General features: G+C 39.1%; 1 protein-coding gene across 3 annotated transcripts in view; it reads right to left on the bottom strand.

Annotated features, from left to right (window-relative positions):
* The window catches only part of lrrk1.L (leucine-rich repeat kinase 1 L homeolog), an 80,339-nt gene extending 61,925 nt beyond the window's left edge, over nt 1-18,414 (bottom strand). The window contains exons 1-2 of one of the 3 annotated variants that reach the window (XM_041586876.1): nt 18,245-18,414; nt 4,282-4,445 (exon numbers count right to left, since the gene is read on the bottom strand). In XM_041586876.1, coding sequence (XP_041442810.1) covers nt 4,282-4,351 — 70 coding nt within the window. In that variant the 5' untranslated portion in view covers nt 4,352-4,445; nt 18,245-18,414. The remainder of the gene's footprint in view (nt 1-4,281; nt 4,446-18,244) is intronic. The other 2 variants (XM_041586877.1, XM_018253271.2) reach the window with 2 other exon arrangements.
* Between the last annotated feature and the right edge of the window lie 5,033 nt (nt 18,415-23,447).

Genomic DNA, 23,447 nt, shown 5'->3' with positions numbered 1-23,447 from the left:
ATGGGCCATCCTGTAATTTGTAGCTTTCTGGATAATGGATTTTCGGATAATGGATCCTCTACCTGTGCATTCAAACATATACTAAACTGATAAAAAATTTACTGTAGATGTTATATGTATTGCCCAGTTGGATCAGTAAGACTTTGTTCCAATAGGTGGCAAATGTGCCTCCAGTTTGTAAGGCAAGCAACTGAAGTGACTTTTCTGCTGCTTAATGGAAAACTTACCCCTAAAAATTAATATAGCAAAAAATGCCATATTTTATATACTGAACTTATTGCACCAGCCTAAAGTTCAGCAATGATCCAAGACTTCAAACTTGTCACAGGGGGTCACCATCTTGGAAAGTGTCTGCTCAGTGGACTCTGAGCAGCTGTTGAGAAGCTAAGCTTAGGGGTCATCACAAATTATCAAGTAGAAAATGAGGTTGGTCTGTTATATAAGCCAATACTACTGGGCTGTTTATTAAAATCTGATGCTAATTGCACTTGTTTCTGAGCTGACATGTAGTACTAGTAATTATCTGTATTAAGTACTAATCAGCATTCAGGCCTGGACTGGCAATCTGTAGGTTCTGGCAAATGCCAGAGGGGCAGCTATAAGGTCAGTATTCAAAAGTCAGTATTTAGTGGGCTGGTGAGGCTGTTTGGGCCTCTATGTAGGCTGAGTGGGCCTCTGTGTATCTGAAATGCCAGGGCCTATTTTAATTCTCAGTCTGGACCTGACAGCATTATATTGTGACATTTCTATTCTATGTGTACTGTATATTGTGAGTGGGTCCCTAAGCTCAGTAAGTGACAGTAGCAAAGAACATGTGCAGTGAATCAGCAGAAAAGAAGATGGGGAGCTACTGGGGCATCTTTGGAGACACAGATCTTCCCTGCTAAAGGGCTGTGGTTGCCTTGGGCTGGTACCCAAGCCCAAAACATAATGTACAACATTTCTAGCCTACCTCTTTAGTTAGAAATCAGTCAAACACAAAATGAATGTGGGATTTCCCAAGCCACGGGTGAAATTAAAAAAAAAAAAAAAAAAACAACTGTTGCCAAGCTTACATTAAAAACATGCACAAGTATCCATCATAAGACTTTTTCCTAGACTATGACGTATCTGGTCACATGACACATTTCATGCCTCATTCTGGCACTTTATCAGGAGGTGGAGTTTAGCTAATGCGCACTACCATATATACTGCTACTAATTAAAAACATATGTTGATTAAAATTAGCATAATATGTATGTATGTATGTATGTATGTATGTATGTATGTATGTATGTATGTATATTTTTTTTTGTAAAGCGCTCCTTGAGGGCAAAGCACTGTACAGCATAACAATAAATTAGTAGTAACAAACAAGGGGTCATTGGAATAAAAAGTAACAATAAGTGCATTATTAGAATGCAATTCACATAAATATAAAATATAATTACAATGCAGATTAAGTGCTCAGTGTCAAAGAAACAAAAGGCTAGAGGACCCTACCCCGTAGGGCTTACAGTCTAAATGAATACACTCAGTCTGTCCCGGGTCAACATTTAGACAACATAAATGTATGGGAAATACAAATACACTCACAGGTTTCTATTAGTAGGAACCATATATTGCACAATCAATTACATATAATTAAAAAAAACAGGATACTTCCCAGTCATTATTTAAAGCTTGTGGATAATGTAAATATCCAATATACTTCTCTCTGATCTATTATTTTCTCTAAATCTCCTCAACTAGCTCCTAGTTTAACATTATCAATCTCTTGAAACTTAACTTGGCTAAAATTGCCATTATGTTTTAGCATAATATGATTGCTTATAGCTGAACCTTTTTAAATGTTCAAAATGACCTGATCACAGTGACTCATGTCTATTGTCTCACCCGTTCTTTGAGGGATCTATAAGTTCTACCCACATACTGTTTACCGCAGTTGAATGTAGCTAAATAGATAACACATTTAGATTCATAGCTAATGTACCGTATATACTCGTGTATAAGCCGACCCGTGTATAAGCCGAGGTACCTAATTTTACCTATGAAAACCAGAAAAACTTGACTCGCGTATAAGCCTAGACACAAGTCAGAAAAGTCTCAGAAATATCAAACAGTCTCTGGCAGGCCTGCAGGGAAAAAAGTTGTTTTAAATTCAGTTTCCTTTTTTGCATGCACAACTCAGACTGAGGAAAAAAAAGTTTTAAGCATCCTGGTGCATAAATTACAAGAAATGAGCAAACACCAATTTTCCAATGTTTGAGCAAAAGGGGAAATGATAGGCTCCAAGAAAAAAAGCAATTGCTAAAGGCCATAATGAACAGCACCAGTAGAGGGCACTCACCAGCATTGTAGTGTGTAATATAATACATGTATATTCTCCAGCAACAAAACTGGACTGGCAGTAGAGACAGGAAGAAGAGACTACTCATCTGCACAACTTGCCCAGCGAATGCAGCCAGCCAGGATCCACCCCACCACACCAGTCCAGCAGTACCGCTCCCTCTCTGACGCGTCACGCACGCACCTCTCTCTTCCCCTATGTGAAGGTCGCATTGGACGCCGGCCAGTTTGTGACATCATCAGGCACAGACGCGTGTCGCACACTGAAAACGTGCAGGACGCCGCGCAAACAACCACCGGGCCCGGAGCACAGCAGAGTCAGGGAGCAGCTTCTGCAGTTCAGTACTAGCCAACCCAGGAGCTCAGGTAGAGTAGGTGGCAGCGCTGCGGGACCCATTGCTGTGGAAGAAGCGAGCGCAAAACCGGAGCTCTAGCAAAAAATAGATTGGTGTGTGGTTGAGGGGGCCCACAAGGACTGGGGGCCCACAGGGATTTTTCACTGCATGTGGGATTCATAAACTGACCCGCGTATAAGCCGAGGTAGGATTTTCAAGCACATTTTGGGTGCTGAAAATCTCGGCTTATACGCGAGTATATACGGTAACTGCTTATTGGAAAAACTTGTTTTGTGCTGCTCTTGAAGGTGTCATTTACTACTTTGTGTTTACATACCTTGCACCTATTTTTTCCCACATTTATAGCTACCATTTTTAACTAACCACTGAGTGGCATATTTTTTTGGAGAATAAAGGCTTGGAGAAATATCACTGGCAATCGTTTTGCTACGTCTGAAACCAATTTAATATTATCCAATGTTGACTGATCTAACAGTGGATCCATTTTGAGAATATCTAATCTTTTCTTAATTATTTTCTTTATCTGTATTGCCTGCCTGCTAAATGGTGTAATTAAAAAAACGTAGACTTGGTATCATGCTGTCCCAATTATTACCATCTGTTTTAATGTATTTCTTATTCTTGTTCTTATTGGTGTTAGTTATAAGTTCTTGTCTGGAGGAGTAGAGTCAATGGGAGACCACCACACAGGTAATCTACATAAATGCCAGACAGTGCTCTGAAGTATAACACCCTTTCTTCTTTCTGTGCCCCTTTATGTCTTACATATACAAAAATAAAAGAGAAATTGAACTGAAGTATACTTCTTTAGTTAGGCTTTAGTTCTCCTAGGACAGTTTAGTTCTTAAGGACAGGGAATTTAAGTAGTAAAATCAATATTCCAAGGCTAGCCTCCAGCAGCCAGCTATGCATTGTCCTGCTCCCTCATGAGTCATGGATCTACGGGAAGGGGAAGAGTATAGACACTAACCAAAGGGAAGATAGATGTTGATAAAGAAATCACTTGTCCCTGACTTCCTTAGGCTTCATCATGATAGACTATTCTCTATACAAAATGTTAAAGATTCATTGAGGGGGATGAAACAGTGGATCATAGGATGTGCTGTGTGCGAGATCTTAGAACCTCATCTGTCTGCTGCCTCTGCAGGATCCACTTTCTAAACCTTTTACAGGTGGTTCTCTCTCATGTTTATGTCCTTGTAACCTCCATATTGAATAAGTTAGGAGCTTGGGGTTTTATCTTAAGGGCTTTCAATGCAATTCTTGCCAACATTTACCAAAAGCCAATTAAGTTAGAAACTTTGTTTCTTTTTCTGTTTGTTCAGTGCAGAGAAAAACTGGACTTTTCAGTACAAATGAGGGACTACGGGTTGAGCTGTCAAAAGAGGGACTGTCCCTCTAAAAACAGGACAGTTGTCACCTACATGTAATCATTACAACTGAAGAAAGCCAGAAAATGTTATGCATGTCCAAAGTCTGGGTGTGAAGTAGAGTGCATGCTCCACGCCCAGAGCGGATGGGAGGGAGAATAGACAGAAAGGTTGCTGATGTTACTCAATAAGAAAGGCATGATCCAAAGAAAAAATGTTTTCTCACCATTGTATGAATCCATGCTTCCACCCCTGCTTCCAGCACATGCTTCAACTCCAACGCACCAGTACATCATTGAGTGGACAGGCGGGTCAGGACCAGTCACCTGGCTGCAGGTTTGATATCAGCATCTGATCAAGAATGAGAACTGCAACAAGCACCCATCAGCCCTAGAATGATAACATTAAGTTATTTTAGTTATAATACGATCAGCTGTAATGAAAGTAAAAACCATAACAAAGAAAAAACAGATAAGCAAAAATGCCATATTGATCTTTGTGCTTTGCTCTTTATTTTTTGATATATGTTATTACCCTACCAATAAGAGTCCTGTTAATAATCAAAATAAACAAATAAAAAATAAAAAAACAATCTGCCTGTATATCATATACATGTGTATATATGCATCGACATAGCAAACCTATGCAGTTCTTGAAATCCCAGTTTGACAGTCAAATGATTTGTAGTACAACTGCTTTGTACAAATGCTCTGCATCAAAGTTCACTTTTTTTACATTTGCTTACCTTTAGAAGCAAATACTGTCACTCATGAAGAAATATCTCTGTTAATGTATAGTACATTTATGCTATGTAGAAGTCTCACATTCTTAAATAGGGATTGTATTTATTTATATAGCACAACAAGTGCACACAGTGCTGTCCAAGGCATAAACACTTAGGGGCACATTTACCAAGGGTTGAATATCGAGGGTTAATTAACCCTCGATATTCGACCATCGAAGTAAAATCCTTCGACTTCGAATATCGAAGTCGAAGGATTTACCACAAATACTTCGATCGAAGGAAAAATCGGTCGATCGAACGATTAAATCCTTCAAAACGAACAATTCGAAGGATTTTAATCCATCGATTGAAGGATTTTCCTTCGATCAAAAGAAGCATAGAAAGCTTATGGGCAAGGTCCCCATAGGCTAACATTATTGCTCGGTAGGTTTAAAGTGCCGAACTAGGTAGTCAAATTTTTTTTTAAAAAAAGAGACAGTACTTCGACTATCAAATGGTCGAATAGTCAAACTATTTTTAGTTTGAATCTTTCAATTCAAAGGTCTAAGTAGCCTATTTGATGGTCGAAGTACCCAAAAAAACCTTCGAAATTCGAAGTTTTTTTACTTCGAATCCTTCACTAGAGCTTAGTAAATGTGCCCCTAAATGTAACCAAAAGTTCCTTTAAGGTGAGTTTTTTGTAGTACAAAACGTTTAATACCTCAGTACAACTAGGCATATAGATTTACAGAATGGAAAGAAAGTGGCAAAAAATTTTCACTTCTTAATACAGGAATGGGACCTGTTATGCAGAATGCTCGGGACCTGGGGTTTTCCAGATAATGGACCTTTCCGTAATTTGGACCTTCATACCTTAAGTCTACTAAAATACAGTAATATTTAAACATGTATTAAACACAGTAGGACTGTTTGCATTCAGTAAGGATTAATTATAGCTTAGTTGTTTATTATAGAGAAAAACAAAATCATTTTTAAAAATGTAGACTATTTGGATAGAATGGAGTCTATGGGAGGCAGCCCTCCTGTAACTTGGAGCTCTCTGGATAAGGGTTTTCTGGATAACCGGTCTCATGCCTATAATGGAATTACCACTCTTGCCTGAAACAAACCCTACCTGCGAATATTGTCTTATTCTCACTCATTCCCCTCATTTAAAGTGCAATGTGTAATTTATTCTCACCTGACAAATATATTGCAAGGACCTACACAGTTTCCTTGGGTCCATATTTCAATTTACAATTTTTCTTGAATCTATTTTAATGGACAAAAATCTATTTGCCTCAAACTATTTTCGCTCACCTTCTTCCTTGGACCTTTGCACTGGAGTCTCTCCTACCCAATAAATATACTCTTTTTGGTGAACATCTCCTAAGCTGCATCTGGACATCTTCTCCTCTTTTCCATCACATTTATTTCATGCCCTCACATACTTGTTGTCGTTCTATAAAATGACTAAACGGAAACCCTAGATAATTAACCCTCTTCTATATTAGGAGTATCAATGCAAAAAATTTTTCCTAGTCTGCTTTTTTGAACACAGGAAACTGCTAAAACAAATGTGGGTATAGCAACATGTTATTGAACAATCATTTAGTCTAAAAACACAGATTTGGCATTTCCTTCTGTGGAAAAATTAAGTACATACTTGGCGCTAATACCTGGTATTGTCCCCTTTAGCAAAAACAACTTGAAGCGGTTTATGATAACAGTCATCTAACACCAACTGGGAGATATTTTTTCCCAACTCCATGCTGATTTTTTTCAGCTATGGTATGTACACGGGGTTTCTTGTATGCACAGCCCTTTTTAAATACCCCTACTGCATTGCTTAATTTTTTGGTCTTAGATTATCCTCAAATACCAGCTGGTACAAAGAAGAATTCATATTGAATGCTATAAAGGTTAGCGGTCACCATGCTTTACGGTTGGTATTAGGTTTTTTGTTAAAATGTGGCCTTTGTTTTACCCAATTATGTCTTCTGTAACTGTGGCTAAATAACGTTTCCTCCTCCATGAAAAGCACATGTTTCTGAAGTCCATATCTTTGCCCAGATATTTATCGGCAAAATTTAGTCTTGCCCTGATATTCTTATTGGACAATAACAACTCCTATGTAAATCTCATTTGTGCAGAATCTTTTGAATAGTAGCTTGTGCCCATTGGCATCACTTGCTGTCACAACCTGGTCTGGGCAAGAAAGCAGTTATTCAAAAACTTGAACATGATTTTTAAATTTACTGTAGATTTTATGTGATACCACACACTTCAAAAACAAATAGGAAACTAAATACATGTCTTTGGTTTCAACAAGTCAGATTTCTTCAAGATCCTCTCTACTAATGCTCTAATCATTTGCCACAAATATACTTACTTTTCCCACTTGTGAAATTTTAAATGATATGTAAATTATGTAATGGAGTACGAAATAGAGAAATATTTTCTATTTCTGAAGTCACCTTCCATGTCAGAATTCACCAACATGATTAATCCCTACTCCACAGGTCACTGGACAGGAAAGGCTTAACTCAGACTATGGGGCATATTTATTATGGGGTGTACAAAATGGTGGAATAATTCTCCATACAATCGGCAGTCATTTTTTTTACAAGCTTTTTCTTTGAGAAACTTCCACCGGAAGCAGTGTAAAATAACGGTGGTAAATCTGGTGCTGAAATGGTGTAAAACAAATACACCTTGATAAATTCACCATTTATTTTTATTATATTTTACACAGCTTTTTACACCATTTTGTTTTACAAAGCAATATAAATAGGCCCCTATAAGTACACTTCCTCTACAGCCACCCTCTATCTTTGTATCTCAGCTCCTACAGGATGGGAGTTTGGTGAATGCTGCCATGGAAATAAATATTACAGTAAGTAAAAAAAATATCTCTATTTCCCAAGCCAACCATGGCAACACTTCACCAACATGAGAACTACCATAGCGAAAGAAGGGAGGAACAAGAAATAATGCTACGGTTTATGCAGAATACACAACTGCTTGCAAGACCTTTCTCCCAAATTTAGTATTTTGGAATAACCAAACATTCAGTCTGTAGTGTTTAAAGAAAGTGTGAGATGAAGACCATCTAGTGGGGCCATGGCTTACCCTGCCCCAAGGGTGCTAATACTGAGCTTCTTCCTGAATCCATTGAAGAGAAACCCCAGTACAGCCGACAAAGGAGAATCACTAGGATCAAAGTTCTATTGCTCTGCTCTGACATGAAGTTGAAGTTTTCCTAGCTTTTAACATCAGATCCATTAATTCATCTCCAAAGCCCGCATCCACATGCCTCTGCCTTCAACAACTGGCCCACATCTTCAAAAGGCATGGGTCCTTGCAACAGAAGATTCTGCAGAACTGGTAGCCTCATTGAAGATTCCACTGCCAACTGTTTGAGTAATGGAAACCACGGATGTCTGGCTCAGAATGGATTTATCGCAATTACCAGTGCCTCTTTCAGATCGATATTCTTCAGAACCCTCCACACCATGGGAAAGGGTGGAAACACATAACCTAACATCCATCTCCAACTCTGAATTGGGGCATCCGCCCCACTTGACTTGAGAGGGGAACCCTGAAAAGAATCTCTTGCATTTGTGATTCTGGTCTGACGCCATAAGGTCTACATCCAGGGTCATAACTATTCCGACTCAGGCAATCTGCCAGAAGATTTAATTTTCCTAGTACATGGATTGCCACCAAGCCTTCCAGATTTTCTTCTGCCCATTTCACAATAAGTGACAGCTCCTTGAGAAGTTGAGCACTCCTGTAGCCACCCTGCTTGCGTATGTAAACCACTTTAGTGGCATTATCAGAGCTGATTTTTACCCACTTGTGGTTGATCCTTTCCGCAAAGGCTATTCTTATTGCTCTTAATTCTAGAACATTACAGGGAAGATGCGGCAACTGCCACAAAATACTCCTGTACATTAACACACGTCACTTTTATTCAGAGGCCCTTGTCCATGTCGATCCCTGCCAGGGAGAATTCGGAGGCATCAGGGATACCAATAGTTTGCCCCATGGCAATTTTTGACTTTTCAGCACGAGTGCGATATATAAAGAGCAACCAAAGGGTTTCTGTACTAGGCAGTCTAGTTATTGAACAGCCCTCCAGAAGGAGGCATGTATATGACTATGATTTGTTTAAACAACTTCTTTACAATCTGATGTGTCAAAAGAAAACCTCCCCTACAGTGAGACTGAATTTAAACTGATGTGGTAGGGGTTTTTTACTCTCCTGGATCAATTATGTGTGGGAACACGTGTATGTTTAGAGATGGCTGAACATGGCAGACTTTTTTTAAACATAATTTTATATACAGGTATGGGACCTGTTATCCAGAATGCTAGGGACCTGGGGCTAGGGACACTGAGGCTACAGGGGGGCCCCCGGGAGGTATAGGGGCCCCCACAAATAAAGAGCAATTTCAACGTATATTGGTAAAACAGTACAACCTCTGGATATGTTGGGGGCCCTAAAATTTATTTGCTGTGGGGCCCAGTAACATCTAGTTATGCCACTGCCCTACAGCTTCATATGGTGCAAATGATCCAAAAACCTGCACTGCCTTCACCTAACAGAGGTTTGTACCTAAATTTTTTTTACCACAGAGGCTGTGATCATTCTAATGTAAAGTACAGCACACACAAAATAAGGAAGTAGGAAATGCGTCGTTAACTAGACTATACCAGTGAAGTGTTTGTCATGGAATGCATTATATCACTACCACCATTATATACACAAATGTACTGGCACATATTCTTTAGCTGGTCAACTTATATTCACATGGTAAGCACAAGACAGACAGAACAGGACCTCAAAGTTCTATAAAACGTTCACAGACTCATCAAAGATTCATATACTACATTATTTATATGCTAAATATAACTCCAAAGCTGCAGCTGTCCATCTAGCTTCCTAGGCACAACATGTTGCAGATATGAATTTAAGCGAATGAAAAAGGAAATGGCTGTAATTGAACTTCTTATTAATGTCATTCTAGTCCTTTCAGAAAGATAACTACAACAAACTGAGTCCTAGTACAACAAATAAAAATGCACCAGATATTTATATTATTTAAAATGTATATAATTATCAAAGCAGCTTAACCAGAACTTCAGCATTACAATACATTATCATGCCAGCTTGTTTGGCACAACCAGGGAATATAATCACTTAGTTTTTACCCCAGACTGGTTCTCCTCTTGTAAAAAAACACACTAAAACTGTACTTACCATATGATCATCATGCAGCCATGTTGTTTCCTTTTCGAAAGGACCCTTGAGCTGCTCAGGGCTGATGCATATACAATATTGTCATTTACAATATTAAAGACAGCAAGTCAGAAATAAATAGGGATGCACCGAAAGATTCGGTTCCATATTTGGCCTTTTTTTTTTCAGCAGGATTCTAATTTGGCCGAATCGGAATCCTAATTTGCATATGTAAATTAGGGACGGGAAGGGAAATCACATGACTGTCACAAAACAATGAAGTACATTTTTTTCACTTTTATCTTTCCTGCACCTAATTTGCATATACATTGTATAATTAGGAATCGGTTCAGTATTCGGCCGAATCTTTCACAAAGGATTTGGGGATTCAGCGGAATACCAAATAGTGGATTCGATGCATCCCTAGAAATAAACCTAAAACTTGGTCAGATATTTATAGATCTTTTAATGCCCTGAAAGGTAGCGCCCCTAGCTTTGACCTTACCATACCACACATATGCCCTACCTAGTGCAGAGCACATATTTAGAGTTTTGGAGGTAGGACATTAGTATTCAGGTAGATTATAATAAAACAACAATGAGAGTCTCAGGTAATTTTGAATACAGGTTTCCTCTGATTTACATTGACCCTCATCTGCCCCACATTTTGATCGGTCTTCTTTCTCCCAAGCTATAACAATACAAGCATTGTAAATCCTGTTAGAAAAGCTTAACAAACACACACATTTACATGATGTACTTCTATGTTCAAGTACTAGTGCCTTTTTATGGTACCTGCCAAATATTAGGAGCTTCAGGTCTACATCCACTTGAACATCATTGATGGCTTAAGTACTGAAATCAACAATGGAACTTGAAGGAGTCCACTTACAAGATCACTTCGATTTTTAAACATTTACATTTTTAGGATTTCCTTCCTCACCTTTGTGGACTCATTTCAGTGCAAATTCCCTTTCAAATGGAAACTGAAAAGAGTGGGAGCAATGTTACAAGTGACTGAGAAAAAATGTGAAATCAAAACCCATCTTTAAAGGAGAAGGAAAGGCTAAAATTAAGTAAGCTTTATCAAAAAGGTCTATATAAATACACCAGTAAACTCTCAAAGTAGTAGAGTCCTCTGTCAAAAGAAACACTGCAGTTCTTTCCTTCTATTGTGTACACATGGGCTTCTGTATTAGACTTCCTGTTTTCAGAATAACCTCCAGGGAAGGGCTTGAGCATGCTCAGTTTGCTCCTCTCCCCCTTCCTCCTCCCATCCCTGCTGTAATCTGAGCTCAGAGCTGTAAGTGAGCAGGGAGAGTAGGAAGTGATGTCACACCAAGCTTATATGGCAGCTTCTATCCTAAACAAATAAATGAGCTGTTTACTCAAGTATGGTAAAGCATTCTGCAGAATAAGTATAGCATTCTAGCTTGCAGTATTGTGGCTAATCTATTGACAATAAACTGTATCAGAATCTTTCCTTCTCCTTTAAACTTCAGTAAGGCATTTTGTACCATGTGAGGATGAAGATGCTCCTAATCTTCATTCAGTATCTACACTAGGAATTTTCAGAATTAAAACTGCACATCCCTGTACTTCTCTCAGGACCAACATTTTATTCATACAAAATTGCCGTAACTTGATCCAGGCTATATGCTGCTGCTGACCCTCCTAAAATGTTCATTTTGTTCACATAAGCAGATTTAAAAATCCTTTAAAGGGATGTGATTATTTAAGATTCTGGCAGAATAGAAAGACATTACTGTGATTGAAAAATGACTAATACAAAATTCCTCAGAACATCACTTACTTGATTTTCAAGGGTGCATACACTTCCTGGCTGCTTCAGAAACCAAATAGTATCCAGGGACTTTGTATGGAAGAAGCACACCTATGGCCAATGGCTTTTCAATCCATTTATTGCAGCACAAGCTTTCAGGGGGATACCCCCTTCCTCAGGTGCAAATGAAATCCACACTCAATAAATGCAATAAATGGATTGAAAAGGCATTGGCTATAGGTGTGCTCCTTCCATACAAATCCCTAAAAATTACTAGCACCGCATATCGATTAAATATTTCTATTTATCGGCTAACGATAATATCTCTGCAGGTATTGCAGATCTGATGATATAAATGGGAGCTTGTCACTAGAAGTTTTGGACATAACTTTCGTACAATTGCTGTCACGGGCAGAATATCATCCAATTTTTTCTCAAACTACTTTATTTAATCTAGTAGATCAAGAGATTGCACCGCACAATATTTTAGACTTTAAGGCTATATCTGTACGTCTATGGCCAGTTTTAACATAAGCAATTCTTTGCAGGATGCTATGTTTTAGCTTTGAGGAGACACAACAAACTGTTTGGGGGGGGGGGGCAATAGCAGCCATTGTACATTTGCTCAAGGCCGGATTTACAAAGTGGGCGCCCCTAGGCCCACTGCCGTTTGTCGCCCCTGCCCCCTCCCCTTTATTTGTGCAAATTTTAATCATCTGGACCAGAGCAATGGGGATTGGCGCATGGTGTGGTTGGGCAGCATGCTGCCCCCCTAAAATCCTGCCGCCCTAGGCCCGGGCCTATCCACAAATTCGGGCCTGCGTTTGCCCCATTATAGTAACCAATAAGAAGCAAATGTTAGTGGTATATACAGTTAGTAAAATGAAAGCTGCTCAATGGAGCATGTCAGAGATTGCCCTGTTGCTACCTAACCTAAAATTACCCCACTAGACTTGGCACAAAACACGTTTGCTCTGTGCCTGATTCAGTGCGACCTCCATGACCCATTAACTGCCTGAAGTAGATCAGAATCCTCACATGCATTGAAAGGTAAGGAAGTATTATACGAGTTACTGTATAAAGTGAAGTTATTTATGCTGCAATTGTTCAAGTCATTTAAAGGAATACATGATCACTTGACATAAGTGCAAAGAGTACAAAAACAGTTCTTAGAAGGCTCTTACAAATGCAATACATTACATACACTACCATATACATTATAGTATTAATACTATGCATGTATAAGAGACCCAGAGGCCCAGACACAAATGGTACAGAAAAATCATTTTTTCATAAGTTATTTCTAAACATTTGCGCAGCAAGTTACAACCTGCAGCTCTTCAGCTGTTTCTGAACTACAACTCTCAAAAAGCCAAAAGCAAACATCTGGTGCTTTGGACAGCGACATTATCCAGGACTGGAATTTAAAGAACATTGAACTAGAGATCAAGGAAGGGCAAACGCACCAGTGATTGCACAGATCATAATCTCTTGCACCAATGCTACCCCTTAGTAAATAGGTTTTTATTACTGTATGCTTATACATTTCCCTCCTGGACACCATTCTGAGCCGTTTTTATTACATATGAAACAACCCTTTCACTCACATACCATTCAGATTATGAGCATTTGCTCAAGTGGTAGATGTGCCTTTTTATTACTCTTTACTAGACTGTGCTGCATTCCATCTGTCCTTTTAAATAAATATATTAGTAGCTACAAAATAAGGAACAGCAGGTCATTCTTGACAGGGTGCCTTGATGCTTCATTTTACTATGCTGGAAATATAGTTGTAGGTTTAATAACTAGCAAACTAAACACTGCAACAACATAGTGTACTGTTGCCCTGAACTGGTAAAACTGGTGTGTTTGCTTAAGAAACACAATTATAGTTTATTTAATCAAGCTGCTGTGTAGCCATTGGGCCGTCTGGAGCCTGGAAGATGAATATTGGGGGCAAATACAATGATAAATAATAAAAAGTAAATATAACATTGTACATTCATTTAGAATGGAATTAAAGATTAAGTTAAACTAGCACTTTAAAATTCTACAGGACCCCGTCCTGAGCAGGGGCTTAAAACTTGGGATTTCCAAGGCTACAATTTTCCTTAACCATAATCATCACCATATAATATAAATCCAAAACTATAACATACCCTGCTATTTGAAAAAAGGTTACATCTCTGCTCAGGCCTAACAGCTTGACTGCAGCACACCCTTCCACTGACTCAAGTTCCCCTTTCACATCACAGTTTCAGTGTTGAGAATAACCATGTCGGAAGTATGGCAAGACGGGTAATGTGCAACGCTCAGCAAGCCTCCTGGGCCTGTGTCTAAACAGACGGTATTGTAATCAGAATTTTATAGATACTTAAAGAAGCCAATTAAATATGTGGGCGTAGCAACAATTTAACCTTTTGTGCTTAATCGTCTTCCTAAAAAAATAAAAGAAAAACTTCTTACACTTGCATGTCAGGAAGCTGGATATTCTGCACTGTGTGTTTGATGTGGGAATAAAATAGGAATATAAAGATATATTTAAATATCTATTTATTGATGCTTTCTGTAATAAATTTGAAGTCAAATTATTCATGGTTCATGACTTGGGAGGCATTTTGTTTAGAGGTAAATTAGAAGGAACCATACTGTATGAATACACTATAGCTATATTTAGCTTTATATATAAAATACATCCCTTCTTGATGTTTGATTAATGATGGATGCCCAGTATCCCTGCCAATCATCGTCTCTTTTTCCTTATACAGGTATGGGATACATTATCCAGAAAGCTCAGAATTATGGAAAGGTAGTCTCCCATAGACTCTATTTTATCTGAATAATCCAAATTTTTAAAAATGATTTGCTTAATCTCTGCAATAATAAAACAGTAGCTTGTACTTGATCCCAACAATGATATAATTAATCCTTTTTGGAAGCAAAACCAGCCTACTGGGTTTATTTAACGTTTACATGATTTTCTAGTGGACTATATATAAGGTATGAAGATCCAAATTACGGAACGATCCGTTTTCCTGAAAACCCCAGGTCCCAAGCATTCTGGATAACAGGTCCCATACCTGTAACAAGCTTAAAGGGGACAGGTCCACTTTAAAAATCTCAGATGTCAATCATATATCGCCTGCCCAGCCTCTATGGGCAGACAATTACTTTCCATTTTCTGCACTTCCTAGAAGTCACTGTATATACCTCACATTTCTCCGCACTATCTGATTGTATAGCCAGTGCATGGGCACATGCACCAAGCATTCTGCACCCCAAGGGCCATCTGTCTCTTTGCCTTACAGGTAATACTTTGTAAGGAACAATTTCAAGTCTTTCAAATACAAGTATCAAAGGTGAACTATAACATTTCTATGAATATCTATCAGTTCTCCCAAAATAAACCTAGCCATTTCCCTCATTTTAATAATATCAAGTAATGTATTAAAAGGTTCACAGTTTGTCTAGTCATCTGTAGAAACCAATGTTTTAGCTGTGCAAACAGCTGGAAGGTTGCTATAGGTTTCTACACCTGGGCAAATGCACATCATATTCCTTAAATTATAACTCCCCTTTTCTCTTTTACCCTGCACTTTATGATGTACCCCATTTCCCTTACCCTACTATCCCCCAAATATAAAGTTGTTTTTTTTTTTTTTTTTGCTATGGCAAGTTTTCAGCAGCAGATAATACAAAGACCCAGCAACTAAAAGCAAACACACAGTGATTTTCATCAGGCATTGCCCGATGAGCACTAGCTTTGCTAGCAAGTATGAAATATTAATCATTGCCTCTGCCATTTTGTCAGTGTGAAGCATGCCAAACATTTATACCTTTCTAGGACTAAAGGCAAGTGCATACAGCTATTAATTAGTTGAACAGATTGCCTGCCAGCATATAACTTCTCACTTAAGCAAACAAGAAACTACTTGTGTCAGCAGTTCTATAATATAATACCTTGGATTTTGCTTGTTTTTTTTTTTTTTTTGATTTTGCTTATTTTTGTCCACATGGGGTAATAACATTTTCTGCTTGAAATATTTCCATTCCACGCTTTTAGATGTACCCCCAAAAAGACCAATAAATATCCATCTTGCATGCTTATTCTAGAACTGATAAAGGGGTATGAGACTATTCATACCATAATGTTTATTTAATCATTTGAGCAGGTTTGAACATTTTAGCCAGTTTTGGGTTAAACAAATACAGAGCATAATGTGCATGGCCCACCTGCTGATTCATCTACCTACAAAGATCATGTTTCCAGAACAATATACAGAACAATTGGCTGGTTATATAATATCCACAAATGTGGTGCCACTTTAGATAGAGTGTGGGTTTGCTGGGATGGGAGATATTGGCTATCTTGGCTTTTTACAAATATTTGACATGTGCTTGTATATAAAATACTTAAAGGGGTTGTTCACCTTCCAAAACTTTTTTAGTTGAGTTGTTTTCAGACTGTTCTCCCGAAATAAAGACTTTTTTCAATTACTTTCTATTTTTTATTTTTTTACAGTTTTTACAAAGTTGAAGTTTAAAAGTTTGCACCAAATCCAGGATTCGGTTCGGGATTCGGCCTTTTTCACCAGGATTCGGCCGAATCCTTCTGCCCAGCCAAACCGAATCCTAATCCTAATTTGCATATGCAAATTAGGGGGGGAGATTGCGTGACTTTTTGTTACAAAACAAGGAAGTAAAAATTTTCACCCTTCCATTTGCATATGCAAATTAGGGTTCGGATTCGGCCAAATCTTTCGCAAAGGATTTGGGTGTTCGGCCGAATCCAAAATAGTGGATTCGGTGTATCCCTAGTTTATATTTTAATATTCCTGTCTCCTGTTTGAGTCTGGCAGCTCAGTAATTCAGGTACAGATTCTAAACTGTTACAATTTTGCAACATTTAGTTGATACATATCTTAAGCACTTCTCTGGAGTATTAGCAACTATTGTATCAATTCTAATAGCTGTCTAATAAAATTCAGAGATTTTGCTCATCAGGGCTAAAGATAAAAAATGTATCAACTAAATGTATCAATTTAGAACACCCCCAGCCCAGAGCTGCTTTATAAAGGTGAAAAATAAGATTTACACTTCAATATTAGAAGAATGGTCACACATAGAAAATAGAAAGTAATTGGAAAAAGTCGTTATTTCTGGTTAACTATGTGAAACCAAATGAACTGAAAAAATGTGTAGAAAGGTGAACAACCCGAAAGAAGAAAAAAAAACATTTATAGTTATTTCTAGGGATGCACTGAATCCACTATTTTGTATTTGTCCAAACCCCCGAATCCTTTGCGAAAGATTTGGCCGAATACCGAACCCTAATTTGCATATGCAAATTAGGGGTAGGAAGGGGGAAACATTTTTACTTCCTTGTTTTGTGACAAAAAGTCATGCAATTTCCCTCCCCGCTATTTGCACATGCAAATTAGGATTCAGATTAGGTTCGGCTGGGCAGAAGGATTCGGCCAAATCCTGCTGAAAAAGGCTGAATCCTGGACGAATCCCGAACTGAATCCTGGATTCGGTGCATCCCTAGTTATTTCAAATATTATAAGCAATGGATAATATTCCCTCCAAGTGTTCTCTTGTTTCTACAGGGCAAACAAATATTTGACATATGCTCGTATATAAAATACTTGAGAAAAATCAGTTTATAGTTTCCTATTTAATATATTTTAAGGATTGTATATAGGGTTGCCACCTTTTCTGGAAAAAAATACCGACCTTCCTATATATTTATCTTTTTTCCCTATTAATAACATTGGGATTAACCATCTGGCCAGTAAAATACCGGCCAGGGGGCAACCCTAAATGGATAATATTCCCTCCAAGTGTTCTCTTGTTTCTACAGATCAGGAGAAATTAAAATCTTGAAACTTTTTCAGGTCACTTGCACCACTGGGAAAACCCAAATAAAGCCAGTTGCCTATCACAAACAGAAAGTAAAATCTCAGGCCAAATTTTGCTTTCAAACTATGAGGCCTCTGTGGACAAAGTGATTGCAACTTGCCTTTATTTCAAACTCCAAAGATAGCTGGGAGTCTGCCCTCTATATTTTCTAAGTGGGTGCACCCCCCCTTTTTTTGGGAACCACAGGTTCGCTTAAACTGTAAAAGTATATCATGTACCGCAGTAAACAAAGAAAGCAAGAAGAGAGAATTAAATAGTCCTCCTTCCAAACACTTTCAATGCTCCAAACATATATAAAAGTTACTTGTTGGGTGTTAAAAGTTGCCACAGGGCTCTTGTCATATGCGTGTGAGTGGAACATACAGTGTGTCGCTGTCACTTCCACAGGAGCACAAAGTATAAGTAGAGTCGGGGTAAGTCCTGCCCCTTCGCTTCTACTACTTCCAAAACAAAACCAGACAGAGCTCATAGTGCAGCAGACTGTAATCACCCCTGCATGCTATGAAGCAACTTACTTTGAGTATCGAAAAGTCCCACGTTGTATAAGTTACCAGCAGTGTCCCTCTCCTTTATGCACTGATCCCTAGCTTGTTTCTCTTCCTCCCACGTGACTTTTCTCCTGGTGTCTGCAGGGTCCTAGTGCTCTCTGCTAGTCTCGCCACTCCCAGCACTCCCGAATAGCCGCTCCGGATAGCCCAAGAATCAGAATGCATTCATACCTCCCAACCAGGTCTGGACTGAGATTCAAAATAGGCATTTCAGCTACACAGAGGCCTAAACAGCACCTCACCAGCCCAATAAATAGTGCCTGTCTATGGCAACTTACAGCAGCCCTCTGCATACCTCCCAACTGTCCCTTTTTTGGAGGGACAGTGCCTCTTTTGACAGCTCAACCCGCAGTCCCTCATTTGTACTGGAAAGTCCCTCTTTTCTCTGCACTGAACAGTCAGAAAAAGAAACAAAGTTTCTCACTTAATTGGCTTTTAGCAGAGAGCCCAGAACAGCTAACAGGTGCAAATAAGATACTTTGTAACAATTTTGAGACACAAAACATTAAAAGCCTAACGCATTTAAACGTAAATACCCTTCTTTTGAGGCTTCCTGTGTACCCTCAGCACCCTCTCCTAGCATTTATAGTATAGTATAGTTAAAGATCATAAGGGTATACTAGATTGTCCCATTTAAATCGACAAATAAGAGTTATTTAAAAGCATGTAAGTTATTAAAGCCATGTTTCCAGATATTATTATAAAGATGAACACAACAACCATGTCAAGTCAAAACCAATGTTTAACCCCTAATGTACCAGTGTCCCCAGCTGGTATGTCCATTTTGTTTGTTCCTGGGAGAGACTCCATTTTGAGTCTCCTACTCTCCAGTTGGGTTTTGTATGGCTAATTCCCATAAACACAGGGCCCCTGGGATCTTTAGTGTGTACATTAGAAACATGTTAAATAAATAATGTTTCATATACAACTTTTTATCTTTTATCTTAGCTTTCTTATAGTCCTCCCACATATTGTTTTCCACAAGGGCATTGCAGGAGGTAATACTATAATACTCATATTGCAACTGAAAGGTTGTTTTCCCATGTAAGTATTCCCATTCAAGGTTACCCTAAACTCTTTCCACGTGCAGCTAGTTGTTTTGCACACAACAAAATTCTTACAGTAGGTGAACCCTGACTTATTCTTAAAGGAGAAAGAAAGTCTGTCTAACTTGGGGTGCCAAAAGTTAGGCACCCCTAAGTGGTTGTACTTACCTGACATGTTGGGCTGATGCTCCTATCAGCAGAAAACTGCACCCACCAAGGGTTCTGCCAGAAAGCGGCACAGAGTGATCGTTTTCTTCGATTCTTCAAATTTCCTTGGGCAGACGCATGCACAGTAGAACAAATTTCTGTAACCAGTTTTTTTGTTAAAGTAGTGTCTCCAGGTGCTTTACCCAGCATTTTTTTCTCTTTTCTTTTCATATGTTTACCCAAATGGCTGGGGGTTCCCAGCTCCTCCTCAATACTCTGTTATTTCTCCCTATGTTGTTGCCATCTTAATGTGAGCTCTTAGCTTACAGCAGCTTCAGAAAGTGATATTCTCACCTGGTTACCAATACATATATTCCCCCTTCCACAGCTACTGTTTCATTCCCAATTTTCTGGACAGAACACTGGGGATTCATATCAAGCTGTAATTTTCAAATGTACCCTGAGGACATGCTTGCCGTGCAGTCTTTAGGATATCCACACAGAAGGAGTTGACAGACATGTGAATTGAGTAATTCTGTTGACCTTTTAAATGTTCCCAATACGCTATGATTTGGGAAAAAAAATACACTGACATCCAAGGTGCCAGCACATGCCATTTCCACCCATTGAATAAATACATAAACCAGTAGCAATTATCCCTCCCCACTACTAGAACTACTCAAGGGAAAATAAACAGCAAAAAGCACAAAAGTTTCCAATTAAACATTAACTCTGTAAGTCTAAGGTAGAACACTCCAGAGCAACCTATGGCACCCTACGCGTGTTTGATTGTATCAGTGCTGACTAACTTCTGTGGTATTTTTTGAGGAATTTTTCAGGCCTACGTGGTGGAAGCAAATGTTGACCACTCCCTCAAGAGCCCCAGGTCAAAAGACGCTAAAGGCGTTCCGAGTCGATGGACTCACCTTCCCCTGAAGGTTAGGGTGAACCCCAATAACAAACCCCCCTCCCCCCCAGCCAAAAGGCACCTGCAATGGCAAGGGTCTTCAGACTCTCCTTCGCCTCAGGGTCAGGAAGAGTCCCTTTATCCAAGGGTTCCACAGAAGCTTCCCTAAAGGGATCAAATCCAAAGCCTGGGGCAGAGCTCAAAAGGACCCTCTAGACCCCAAGTTTCAAGTGGAGAAATGTACAGCACATACTGTATAAATACATAAATAAGTGCTGGGATTCAAAGTAGGCCCTGCCATGTGAAGTACACAAAGACACAAACAGCCCCCACCAGCCAAATAAATAGTGACTGTCTATAGCATATTACAGCAGCCCTGTATGAAGGGGCCTTTTTGAAGATAATATTAATTGATGTCATAATTATTTAATGTAATATTTATTAGGGATGCACTGAATCCAGGATTCAGCTGCATCCTTGTCCCTTCTGGAACCAAATCTTAAGCCGGTTCGGTATTAGGCTGAATCTTTCACAAAGGATGTGGACTTGGATGTGGAATTGGTGCATCTGTAATATTTATTTAATTTATCCCAGAGTAAAAACTGAACCATATATTATTTATTTTTGACTACATAATATGTGCCTTTGTGTCCACTTTAATTATGTTTATGTATAGCAGTTCATTTCCTTCTAGTAATCTCTTGCAGCATGGCATTGCATGTTTACAGTATTAAAATATCCTATTATAGGATTAGCACCTCTAGTAAATATTATATAATCTACATTAGTGTGTTGAAGAAATCATTTCCCAATGGGGCTACATAACCCACAGTATCATCAGACTGCTGGCCCAAGGGTCAAAAAATCAGATCATCCCAATTTGGCCTAGCACTTTGGTGTCAACAAACAAGCAGATCTTTACCATGTTTGCTCATGTATGTATATATTCTTATCTGCTTGACATATGCATGTTTGTAGTGCAGTGATTAACATTATATTGAATTGTATTAGCAATTATAAGAATATGCCGTGACTAGAACACATTTTCTTAATTGCAGCTTTTTATGTATCTCCAGGCTGTCTCTAACAGAAACAGGAAAAGGTGTAAGGTCTACTGAACAACAGCAACTCATCAGATGCTTTGCTTTCAAACATGTAACAATAAATTCTACCAGGGTGGGAATTAGGGTTAGGCAGGGTAGGCGCCCGCCTTGGGTGCAATCATGGGGAGGGGCGCACTTTTACGGGGATTTTTTAATCTTTTTTTTAAACAATATTGTTGTATAAACCACCTGTCGAAGCACTCCCTACCTCCCTCTTGGCAGCTGCTGGAACAGGTACATATTTGTGGGCAATATCTTGGCTGCTGCTTGCTCACGTAAACAGATGATTAGTGGCAATATGATGGATTTTGTCAGCTGCTGGCTCAGATACATATTTGGGGGCAAAATTGTGGATTTTTTGGCTGCTGTTGGCACAGGTACAGATTGGGGGCAATATGAGGGATTGGCTGCTGCTGGCTCAGGTATATGGGGCTGTTATGTTTTGGTAGCTGAGGATGAGTAGACAGTATAACAGTGCTTTATTAGCAGGTTCATGCAGCCATTACACTTCAACAGTAAATTCAACTCCAATACTTTTAAGCAGTATAGAAAGTTCTATGTACACAGTTTAACTCTTGTTCACAGTGACACATACAGGCCCTTTGTATAAACACCACAGGGGCAATATGGTGTCAGGTACAAAGATGTCTGAGGCAATATGATGGATTTTTGTTCCTGGGTACAAATTAGGGCCAATAGGATTTTTTGACTGCCACTGGCATAGGTACAGATTGGGGGTAAAATATGATGGATGTTTCGTCTTGTGCTGGCACAGGTATTATTATTATTATTATTAACATGTATTTATATAGCGCCAACATATGGAGTTACATACATCACACTCAATACTGGGTACAAAGGTGAGAAAGGCCCCAAGCAGAAAGAGCTTACACTCTAAAGGGAAGGGAGTAAAACACTCTTGTGGGAGTGGGCAAGATCGAATTAAGTGGGTGAGAAATGTGGTACTGTTGCGTTTGGTAGTTAAGCAGAGTGAGGGTAAGCTTCTAGAAAGAAGTGCGTTTCCAGAGATTTCTTGAAGGCAGAAAGGTTGGGAGAAAGTCGGACAGACCGTGGGAGAGAGTTCCAGTGGAGGGGTGCAGCCCTTGCAAAGTCTTGAATGCGAGCATGTGAGGAGGTAATGAGAGAAGAGTTGAGTAGCAGGTCAGTAGAGGAGCGTAGTAAGCGGTTGGGTGAGTATATAGAGATGAGTTCAGAGATGTAGGGTGGGGCAGAGTTATGAAGTGCTTTGAAAGTCAGTGTCATTTAAATTTGATTCTGAAAGGTAACGGAAGCCAGTGCAGGGATTGACAGAATGGCGAGGCAGAGGAGGAGCGGTTGCTGAGGTGTATGATCCTCGCAGCAGTGTTCATTATGGACTGGAGAGGTGACAGTCTCTGGAGGGGAAGGCCAATAAAAAGAGAGCTACAGTAGTCTAGACGTGATATGACGAGAAAGTGAATAAGAATGTTGGCAGCATCTTGGGTGATAAATGATCGTATTTTGGATATGTTCCTTAGGTCGAAGTGACATGATTTAATAAGTGACTGGATATGAGGAGTGAATGACAGGGCACAATCTAGGATAACAGATTGGGGGTTTGGGGTAATCTGAGGGATTGACTGCAGTTGGCACAGGTACAAATGGGGGCAATATGATAGGTGCTGGCACAGGTACAGGGGGCAATATGAATGGTAAGGTGGGAAATGTTTTTTTCTACAACCAAAGGTGCGGGTTAATAGAATCTGCTTTTTTTTCAATTGCCTCTGCCAGCGCTAGGACACCCACACCGGGAGATAGGTGCCCTTAAAGGGGTTGTTTTCCTTTTAGTTAACATTTAAGTATGGAGTAGAGAGTGATATTCTGAGACAATTTGCAATTGGTCCAAACTACACTAGCAACCATGCACTATTTTGAAAAAGAGACCAGAATATGAATAGGAGATGACCTGAATAGAAAGAGGAATAATA

Source organism: Xenopus laevis, chromosome 3L, assembly GCF_017654675.1.
Source record: "Xenopus laevis strain J_2021 chromosome 3L, Xenopus_laevis_v10.1, whole genome shotgun sequence".
Taxonomy (NCBI): domain Eukaryota; kingdom Metazoa; phylum Chordata; class Amphibia; order Anura; family Pipidae; genus Xenopus; species Xenopus laevis.
Note: the sequence above shows the minus strand (reverse complement) of the source record. Positions and strands in the feature narration are given on the sequence as shown.